The sequence below is a fragment of the Rhinopithecus bieti genome, unplaced genomic scaffold (genome assembly GCF_001698545.2).
Source record: "Rhinopithecus bieti isolate Rb0 unplaced genomic scaffold, ASM169854v2 scaffold_9899, whole genome shotgun sequence".
Classification (NCBI taxonomy): domain Eukaryota; kingdom Metazoa; phylum Chordata; class Mammalia; order Primates; family Cercopithecidae; genus Rhinopithecus; species Rhinopithecus bieti.
In genome coordinates this window covers 6,910,607-6,921,210 of record NW_016806979.1, presented here as the reverse complement: position 1 = coordinate 6,921,210, position 10,604 = coordinate 6,910,607, and the positions used below count along the sequence as shown (strand labels likewise).

Genomic DNA, 10,604 nt, shown 5'->3' with positions numbered 1-10,604 from the left:
CCTCCCTCCCTACCTTCCTTCCTTCCTTCCTTCCTTCCTTCCTTCCTTCCTTCTTTCTTTCTTTCCCCCTCTTTCTTTCTTTTTCTTTCTTTCTTTTCTTGAAGGTGTTTTGCTCCAGTCACCCAGGCTGGAGTGCAGTAGCATGATCTTGGCTCACTGCAGCCTCTGCCTCTCAGGCTCAAGTAATCTTCCCACCTCAGTCTCCTGAGTAGATGGGACCACAGGTGCATGTCACCATGCCCAGCTAATTTTTTGTGTTTTGGTAGAGAATAGGTTTCACCATATTGCCCAGGCTGGTCTCAAACACCTGAGCTCAAGTGATCCACCCACCTCAGCCTCCCAAAGAATTTTAAAATAATTATTTATAGAGACAGGGTCTCCCTATGTTGCCCAGACTGGTCTTGAACTTCAGGGCTCAAGAGATCCACCCGCCTTAGCCTCCCAAAGTGTTGGACTTACAGGCATGAACCACTGTGCCCAGCATGATTTTCTTAATAATTTTTTCTAGCTTTAATTTTCATTTTTAATTTTTGAGACAGGGTCTTGCTCTGTCACTCAGATGACTGACGTGCAGTGGTGTGATCATGGCTCACTGCAAACTTGACATCCTGGGCTCACGTGATCCACCTGCCTCAGCCTCCCAAGTAGCTGGGGCCACAGATGCATGTCACCATGCTCAGCTAATTATTGATATTATTTGTAGAGACAGGTTCTTGCTATGGTGCCCAGGCTGGTCCTGAACTCCTGGGCTCAAGTGATTCTCTTACCATGGCCTCCTAAAATGTTGGGATTACAGGCATGAGCCACCACACCTGGCTAGCCTTGAGTTTGGAGGAGTCAAAGTTATGTGCGAATTTTCAACTGCATGGGGGACTGGCGTCCATAACCTTCGTGTTGTTCAGAAGTTGGAGATCAATCTACCAAATTTTCTGTAAGTCTGAAGTTATGCCAAACATAAAGGTTAAATTTAGATAACAAGCTAAAAATGTTTAAAGGTTAGAAAAACAAGAAAACCCACTAATACATTCATGTGAAATTGAGCAATATAAAATTGTCCATATTTCAATGTGTTTTACCCATATAAACAGCACTTTCTTGTGATTCAACCTATAGATTCTCTTCCTTTTAGTCGTAGCTTTTATTTTTCTTGTGTGATTGCATTGGCTAGTACTCCTAGAGAAAAAAATACTTGACAGTGGACGTCCTCACCTTGGCACTGATTTTGATGTGTTTTTTTCCCTACAATTTATAAACTTCCTCATTTGATCTATTAGTATAGCAATTAACAGACTTGGGAATATTGAACCATTGCTCCATCTCAGGCATAAGTCACCTTTGTTGCAGTGTAGGTTAAAAACATGGGCCGTGAGCAGTGGCTCACACCTGTAATCCCAGCACTTTGGGAGGCCGAGGCAGGCGGATCACCTAAGCTCAGGAGTTCAAGACCAGCCTGGTCAACATGGTGTAACCCCCGTCTCTACTAAAAATACAAAAATTAGCTGGGTGTAGTGGTGGGTCCCAGCTACCTGGGAGGCTGATGCAGGAGAATTGCTTGAACCTGGGAGATGAAGGTTGTAGTGAGCCCAAATTGTGCCACTGCACTCCAGCCTGGGCAACAAGAGCAAAACTCCATCTCAAAACCGAATCAAAAACAAACAAACATGTTACTTGGTTCTTTTTGTTTAAATTCCATCTGGAAGTTTTGTACCCTTCTCACAGGGTGAGGAATTTGTGGTTTTCCTATTGTGCCACCTTTGTCAGCTTTTGTTGTCAAATCAGCTCCCTATCATGAGTCCAATCACCCATTTTACAGATAGGGTAAACTGAGACCCAGAGAGGGAAAGTGACCCTTTCCGGTTACTCCTGAGCCAGGGCTAGACCTCCAGTCTTCATATCTGTGGGATGTCGGTAACATTGTTGTTAGAGGGGACTTCAAATCCCAGCTAAGCACTAGCTCACTGCATGATCACTTGGGCCTCAGTTTCCCTGTCTGTAGAATAAGCACTTTACATGGTCGGGGAGAGAGGGCTGAGGCTCCTTTCTGTGCAGTTTCCGTTCAGGGCGTCTCCACGGTCTAAAGCCGAGCGTCGCATCCAGCGTGGGGGCGCCTCTATACACGTCCCCTCAGACATCCCCCCCAACCATGTCTGTCCTCTTGGCCGAAGCCCCTTCCGGCTGGGGTCGACTCACCCTCGTGCGCGCCGCGACGGCCGCCGGCAGCCCCCGGAGGGTCCGGAGCGAGAGCGCGAGCGAGGGCTGGGCCGGGGTCGGGACCCGGAGCGGTGACGCGGCCGAGGCGATCTGCGCTGGGGGCTCATCTCGGCTTCCAGGGCGTTACTGCCGGGAAGGGGGAAGGGGGCTGTCAGCCTCTGGTCCCCTGTCCCCAGACATCGCCAGCCCTCATCCGCCCGAGCGTCCCTTTGCTGGGAACTCCATCCTCAGAGATCCCCATCTCCCAGGGTTCCCGCTCCCCAGGATCCGGCATCCGTTCGCCACCACCAACCATTCCCGGGACGCCTCCCTAGAGACTCCCAGCTACATCCCCAGAAGCTCTGTCCCCAGACCACCAGCCTCTCCCTCGATACTTCCTTTTCTTTGCACCCTTCTCTTCCGTTCCCCGTCCCTCTCGGGGCTCCCACCGACGCCGGATCGTGGAGACCTAAGTTTCTAGAATGTTCGCCCCAGCCTGGAATCCCAAGATTCCTCTCCATCCTTAGGTTCCAACTCCAGGAACCTCCTATTAAATAACAATGCCCCGCCCACAATGCCACGCCCAAATTAATGATTGGCCTAAAGAATGTAGCACTGCGCAGGCATTGGTCGCGCCCTCCCCGTCCATCCGCCCCCGCCCTCGGGCCCGCCCCTCACTCACAAGCGTTCGCGCAGCACTGCCTCCCGGGCCGCACAGGCTTCGCCCTCTGCCTCCGCCACGCCTGCGCGCCGCAGAGCCTCGTCCAGCTGCCGTGCAGATTCCGTGGCCGCCGCCTCCCAGCGCGCCAGGGCCTCTGCGGGCGCAGGGGTCGGGGTCAGGCGGGAGAGCCCGCGCCCACCCGCCCCACGCACGCCGGAATCCAAGTTGATAGTCTGCTGCCGTTTGCACGCTTTCCTTTATTTGAATTAAATTTGTGCGTACCATTGCATGGCTTCCAGGTGCCATTTGCATAGCTTTTCATAGGTTTGCATTGCTTTTGTGAGTCGTTTACAAGGCGTTTGCATGTTTTGTGATGTTTGCGTTGTTTTTGTGACATTTGCATGGCCTCTGCATGTTGTTTGCATTCGTTTCATAAGTTTTTGCGTTTATTTCTGTGTTATTTGCATTACGTTTGCAATTATGCTGGTTTGGATAACTAGGATTCACCTAGGCTCCTCCCACCTCTATCCCTGCCCCACTCCCTTATACCACAACGCACCTGTCAGCGCCCCGTTCTCGGCCCCCATCTGGGTCTCCTGTGCCTTGGCTTCGTCCATCTCAATCTTCAGTGTCGTTAGTTGGGTCTGAAGCCGGCTCTGAGGAGAGGAGGGGAGGAGTGAATCGGCCTGGCCCTTTTGGGGAGAGTGAGAAGCCACCTGCAACCCTGTGTCCTAAGCTGTGTGGAACGTCCTTTGGGACCTTGTAGTTGTAAAACACAGAAGTGGCTTCTGAAGCCTGGGGCACCGAGTGGTGACAGCTGCCTGCCTGGGGGAGATCTCTGCCCAGGTCCAGTGCCACCAACCCTAAGCCACTGGATAGTGGAGAGTGCTTAGCTCTGCTGTCAGATTCAAGTTCCACTTTCAGCTCCATCTGGGACTCGCTGAGGGGATTTCAAACCAACACAATGAGCCGGGCGTTGTGGCTCACACCTGTAATCTCAACACTTTGGGAGGCTGAGGCGGGCGGATCACTTGAGGCCAGGAGTTTGAGACTAGCCTGGCCAACATGGTGAAAAACCCATCTCTCCTAAAAGAAAAAAAAAAAAAAAAAATAGCCGGGTGTGGTGGTGGGCGCCTGTAATCCCAGCTCCTTGGGAGATTGAGACAGGAGAATCGCTTGAACCTAGAAGGTGGAGGTTGTAGTGAGCTATCGCACCACCGCACTCCAGCCTGGGCAACAGAGCGTGACTCCATCTCAAAACAAAACAAAACAAAACCAAGCAACAACAAAAACCAATAGGGGGCAATTTGATGGTTGACAATGATTGAATTTCTGGGGTATGTGTAGGTTTCCTCTGGACATTCTGCAAAACAACTGGTCCGGCTTCCTCAGTGCATCTTACAGTAAGGGGGCAGAGCCAGAATTTGAACTCGGAGTAGGCTGCTGTTAACCTCGACTGCCCCAGTCCCTTCTCTTGGTGGGGGCAGAAAAGGGGTAGGGATTTATTTGGATTGATTTTATTTATTTATTTATTTATTTATTTTGAAATGGGGTCATGCTCTGTCAGCCAGGTGGGAGTGTAGTGGTGGGATCTCAGCTCACTGTAACCTCCACCTGGGATTACAAGCATGTGCCATCACACCCGGCTAATTTTTGTATTTTTAGTAGAGATGGGTTTTCACCAGGTTGGCCAGGCTGGTCTTGAACACTTGACCTCAACTAATACACTCACCCTGGCTTCTGACAGTGCTAGAATTACAGGCATGAGCCACCACGCCCGGCTGCATTTTGATTTTTAATATTCAGATGTTGCACTACCTCGGCTGGGCTGGGAGTTTGGGGTAGAATGGGGGGTGTGCCCAGAGGTATACAGTAGTCACTCCATAAATGGAAATGGCTGGGATTTTGAGGACAGTTCTTTTGAAAGGCTCAGGGCTGGAAATGGTTAAAAAGAAAAGTCTGAAGGGTTAGTCAGAGGAAAAGGAGAACCTAGCAGGTACCTCCCCCAAGAGGCCAACTTTAGCCTCCTAATTACAGGTGACATGTGTGTTCCTCTCTCAAAATAGGGCTGCTGGAAACTGGCTGGAGTAGGGCTGAGTGGGCACATGGGGGAGGGTCTCCGGTGGTCTGGGGTTTCTCCAGACACCATTTATCTGGCAAAAAGCAAAGGACAATGAGACTTTTTTATTTTCTCAGATGGAGTCTTGCTGTGTCTCCCAGGCTGGAGTGCAGTGGCACAATCTCAGAACACTGCAACCTCCACTTCCCGGGTTCAAGCGATTCTCCTGCATCAGCCTCCTGAGTAGCTGGGATTACAGGCGTTCACTATCACGCCAGGCTAATTTTTGCATTTTTAGTAGAGACAGGGTTTCGCCATGTTGGCCAGGCTTGTCTCAAACTCCTGACCTCAGGTGATCCGCTTTTCTGATCAGAAGGTAGACTCCATGGTGAACTGACATCTAAGGGTTGGAAGGCATTAGGGCGCTATTCTCAATGCCTTCTCAAGTCTAGGAACTAGGGAAACCGAGGCACAGAGAGGGAATCCTGGGGATGTGTGGGCAGGCCCTCTCTTATCCCAACATTTTGGATTCCCGAGCTCCCCCTCCACCCGGCCCACCTACCTGGCGGCCTTCACAGGCCTTTAATACCTTCTCCAACTCTCGCCGGATACTTTCTGCCTGGTCCAGCTGCCTGGCTAGGGCCTTCTCCCGCTCGGCAGCCTCTGCCAGCAGGCGCCGCAGCTCGTCGACCTCAGGCGGCGGGTCCCCGGGCGGCGCCGTGGCATTGGCCCCCGGCTCCGGGCAGCGAGATCCCCGAGCAGCCGAGGCGGCCAGATTCCAGGCTACTAGGGCCCCACCGGCCGCTGCCGCAGCCAGGAACACAGCCACCCCGCACAGAGCGAGCACTCGCCAGGCACGCCCGGGCTCCGGCCCCGGCTCGGCCATGCCGCGGTCCACAGCTCTGGCCCCAGACGGCCACGAATATTTAATTGGCACCTTGGGGCGCCAGGGACACCCACGGTTCCGCCCAGCCTGGCCGTGGCTTCCCGAGTCCGTTGGGAGGGGTTGGACCCCCTCCAGGGACGGTCCATCCCGTCGAGCCCAAGAAAGGACGAGGGATTCTGGGTTCCTGCATCCCACATGCTGCCCTCTGTGCCTCAATTTCTCCCTCTGTGAAATGGGGAGAGTATTAACTCCTGCTCGGTAGGGCTTGGTAGGAATCAAGCTGACACATCTGTGGGAAGCGCCAAAGACCGCATCTACAAAGGAAGTGCTTGGCTATCATTTGAGGATATGTTGTTTCCATTATTTTTTAATTTTAAGTGTGTGTGTTGCCCAAGCTGGAACACAATGGCAGGATCTCGGCTCACTGCAACCTCTGCCTCTTTGGTTGAAGCGATTCTCCTGCCTCAGCCTTCTGAGTAGCTGGGATTACAGGCGCACGCTATCACGCCCAGCTAGTTTTTGTATTTTTAGTAGAGACGGGGTTTCACCATGTTGGCCAGGCTGGTCTCGAACTCCTGACCTCAAATGATCTGCCCACCTCGGCTTCCCAAGGTGCTGAGATTACAGACGTGAGCCACTGTGCCTGACTAATTTTATTTTTTTTTGTTTGTTTTTTCGAGACAGGGTCTCGCTATGTTGCCCAGACTGGTCTTGAATTCCTGAGCTCAAGCAATCCTCCCACCTCGGCCTCCCAAAGTGCTGGGATTAAAGACGTGAGCCACCGCATCCGGCCTGTGGTTCCCATTCTGTTGATGGGGTAACTGAGTTGGGAGATGGGAGGACATACCACTGACTTACGGTTGGTGGAGCTTAGGCTGCTACATTAGCTGTGAAGAGGACCAGAGAGTAGACACAAGAGTGGACCAGCCCCGTCTTCCCGCCTGCTCCCCACTGGGCCGCCAGGGGGCGATGTTACAACATGATTACAATTGGGCTCTGGCTCCACTTCCCTCTTAGAATACAATCCGTTCTCCCCTCCCCTTCCTTCCTCCTACTCCCCCTTCTCCCCCTCCTCCCTCCTCTTCCTGTTTCTCCTTCTCTATCTCCCTCCTTACACCTACAAAGGACTTGATCACACCTTTATGGTCATTTCCTTTTCACACCTTCCTGTGGCCTCCCCAACGCTCTTCCAAGTGCATTCCCACCGCAGGGCCTTTACACCTTCTCCTCTGCCTGGCTAATTGCTGCTCTGCTGACAGGTCCCCTCCTACAGAAAGTCCCCCTCTCCAACACTACCTGCTTTTGATCAGCTCCTAGAGCCCTGACATTAAAAAGATAATTGTAGGCTGGGTGCTGTGGGTCACGTCTGTAATCCCAGCACTTTGGGATGCTGAGGCAGGTGGATCACCTGAGGTCAGGAGTTCGAGACCAACCTGGCCAACATGGTGAAAGCTCATCTCTACTAAAAATACAATAATTAGTCGGGCTTGCTGGTGGGCGCTTGTAATCCCAGCTACTTGGGAGGCTGAGGCAGGAGAATGAGTTCAACCCAGGATGGGGAGGTTGCAGTGAGCTGAAATCACGCCATTGCACTCCAGCCTGGGCGACAAGAGCAAGACTCCATCTTATTTTAAAAAACAAAAAAAATTAGCCAGGTGTGGTGGCTGGTACCTGTAATCGCAGCTACTCAGGAGGGTGAGGCAGGAGAATCTCTTGAACCAGGGAGGCGGAGGTTGCAGTGAACAGAGATGGTGCCAGTGGACTCCAGCCTGGGTGACAGAGTGGGACTCTGTCTCAAAAATAAAAAGTGATTGTATCTTTATGTGTGTGACTGATTCTCCCCCCAACCCCCCGCTTTCCCATCAAACTGGGTGATCTTCCCCTTCACCCTCTGAAGTTTCCTTGAAAAATCAACTCACAAAAGGAAGGTTAATAGGAGAAATGAGGCAGAGGTGGGAGGATCACTTGAGCCCAGGAGTTTCAGACCAGCCTGGGTAACACAGTGACACCCCATCTCTACAAAAAATTAGAAAATGATCCTGATGTGGTGGTGTGTACCTGTAGTCCCAGCTACTCAGGAGGCTGAGGCAGAAGGATTGCTTGAGTCCAGGAAGTGTAGGCTGCAGTGAGCCGAGATCACACCACTGCACTCCAGCCTGAGCAACAAAGTGAGACCATGTCTCAAAAAACAATAAAAAAAGTCTATTCAGGTATGTTGATAGACTTCAGTCTTTCTGCCAGTGATACGAGTTCAGTTAATGAAAACTCAAAGAATCAGGGTAATTGTTCTCTTTTTTGGCGGGTCCAGAATTTAGGCGTGTAAAAAAAAAATAAAATTTTAGGAACTTCCAGATTTATTATGTCAAGGGGTAATAGTTAAGCCTTGGAAACTGAATCAACCTTTCTTTCTCCCTTTCTTTCTTTCTTTCTTTCTTTTTTTCTTTTCTTTTCTTTTCTTTCTTTCTCTCTCTTTCTTTCTTTCTTTTTTTTTTTTTTGATGGAGTCTTGCTGTCTGTCACCCAGGCTGGAGTACAATGTCAGCTCACTGCAACCTCTGCCTTCTGGGGTTCAAGCGATTCCCCCTGCTCAGCCTCCTGAGTAGCTGGGATTAGCAGGCACACCTGCCCACCACTCTAGTACTAATTTTTGTTTTTTTTTTTTTTTTTTTGAGATGGAGTCTTGCTCTGGTTGACAGGCTGGATGCAATGTCACGATCTCAGCCCCATTGCAAACCTCTGCCTTCCCGGGTTCAAGAGATTCTCCTGCCTCAGCCTCCCAAGTAGCTGGGATTACAGGCACCTGCAACCACACGTAGCTAACTTCTGTATTTTTAGTAGAGATGGGGTTTCATTATGTTGGCCAGGCTGGTCTCAAACTCCTGGCCTCAAGTGATCTGCCCACCTCAGCCTCCCAAAGTGCTGGGATTACAGGGATGAGCCACCGCACCCAGCCTCTTTCTTTTTTCTTTTCTTTTCTTTCTTTTTTTTTTTTTTTTGAGACCAGATCTCACTCTGTCACCCAGGCTGGAGTGGAGTGGCACCATCATGGCTCACTGCAGCCTTGACCTCCTGGGTTCAAGCAATGCCCCCACCTGGGCCTCCAGCGATGCCCCCATCTCGGCTTTCCTAAATGCTGGGATTACCACCACTGGGAGCCACGGAGCCACCCCATGCCCAGCCCCTGACCTTTCTCTGTGGGGAGATATTCCACATTAACTAGACTTCCTAGTCTTCATTCAAGCCTAGACTAAATGTTGTTGGAGATAGAGACTCTTGTGACTGTCACCTCTTTACAATAGAATGTTTAAGCAACCCCCTTAGGACATAGTCAACAGAAGCCAATCTAATCTCCTATCTGTATGCTAGCCTTTGTATGGGAAATGTATTTCTGTTCAGCAACTCTGTTTGTGGCTTTATAACCCATCCAGGCTGGGAGGAGAGGTGGCTCACGCCTGTAATCCCAGCACTTTGGGAGGCCTAGGCGGGCGGATCACGAGGCCAGGAGTTCAAGGCCAGCCTAACCAACATATTGAAACACTGTCTCTACCAAAAATACAAAAATTAGCCAGGCGTGGTGGTGGGCGCCTGTAATCCCAGCTACTCAGGAGACTGAGACAGGAGAATCGCTTGAACCCGGGAGGCAGAGGTTGCAGTGAGTTGAGATTGTGCCACTGCACTCCAGCCTGGGTGACAAGAGCAAGACTCCTTCTCAAATAAACAAACAAACAAGCGATCCACACTTTTCCCTGCATGGGAGTCATTCATCCTCATTCTTCGGTGTCCCTGTGGCCCTGGATAGATTCTACCCTCACACTTTGCCCCGGAAAAAACTCTTTTAACCAGGCTTGGCATGGTGGTTCATGTCTATAACCCAAGCACTTTGGGAGACTGAGGTGGGAAGATCACTGGAGCCCAGGAGTTTGGGACCAGCCTGGCCAACATGGTGAAACCCCATCTCTACTAAAAATACAAACATTGGCCAGCGCGATGGCTCACACTTGTAATTCCAGCACTTTGGGAGGCTGAGGCGGGCGGATCATCTGAGGTCAGGAGTTCGAGATCAGCCTGGCCAGCATGGTGAAACCCATTCGCTACTAAAAAATATAAAAATTAGTCGGGTGTGGTGATGTGTGCCTGTAATCCCAGCTACCTGGGAGGCTAAGGCAGGAGAAATCACTTGAACCTGGGAGGTGGAGGTTGCAATGAACCGAGATTGCACCATTGCACTCCAGCCTGGGCAACAGAGCAAGACTCCATCTCAAACAAAACAAAACAAAACAAAACAAACTCAAACAAACCACAAAAAAAGACCCAAAAAACCCTGAAAAAGTCCACTAATTACCCTAGGCCTCACCAGGGCTCTTGGTAGGGATGAAATAGCTTAGTAGTTGCAAAGCGGCTTTAGCTTTTCTGCAAGCCAGGGCCACAGAAGTGAGGGCCCGCCCTGCTCCTGGGGACACTTAGCAACATCTAGAGACTTTTTTTTTCCTTTCGAGACAGAGTCTGGCTCTGTTGCCCAGGCTGGAGTGTAGTTGTGTCATCTCAGCTCACTGCAGCCTTGACATCCCAGGCTCAAGCAATCCTCCTGCCTCAGCCTCCCAAGTAGCTGCGACCACAGGCATGTGCCACCATGCCCAGCTAATTATTAAATTTTTTGTAGAGATGGAGGTTCCCCTATGTTGCCCAGGCTGGTCTTGACCTACTGGGCTGAAGCAATCCTCCCCCTTCGACCTCCCAAAGTGCCGGGATTACAGGCGTGAGCCACTATGCCCAGCCTGGAAACATTTTTTTTTTTTTTTTTTTTTTTTG

The 10,604-nt window shown here is 51.0% G+C and overlaps 1 protein-coding gene across 2 annotated transcripts in view; it reads right to left on the bottom strand.

Moving 5' to 3' along the window:
• Positions 1 to 6,178, bottom strand: part of CCDC194 (coiled-coil domain containing 194) — a 14,893-nt gene extending 8,715 nt beyond the window's left edge. Inside the window, exons 1-4 of one of the 2 annotated variants that reach the window (XR_001886926.1) lie at positions 5,473 to 6,178; positions 3,411 to 3,507; positions 2,873 to 3,005; positions 2,191 to 2,337 (exon numbers count right to left, since the gene is read on the bottom strand). Coding sequence is in view for 1 of the 2 variants with exons in the window: in XM_017879514.1 (XP_017735003.1) it covers positions 2,187 to 2,337; positions 2,873 to 3,005; positions 3,411 to 3,507; positions 5,473 to 5,796 (705 nt within the window). In the remaining variant the exon portion in view is untranslated. Of the gene's footprint in view, positions 1 to 1,644; positions 2,338 to 2,872; positions 3,006 to 3,410; positions 3,508 to 5,472 lie in introns of those variants that run through there. The other variant, XM_017879514.1, reaches the window with a different exon arrangement.
• Positions 6,179 to 10,604: the final 4,426 nt, after the last annotated feature.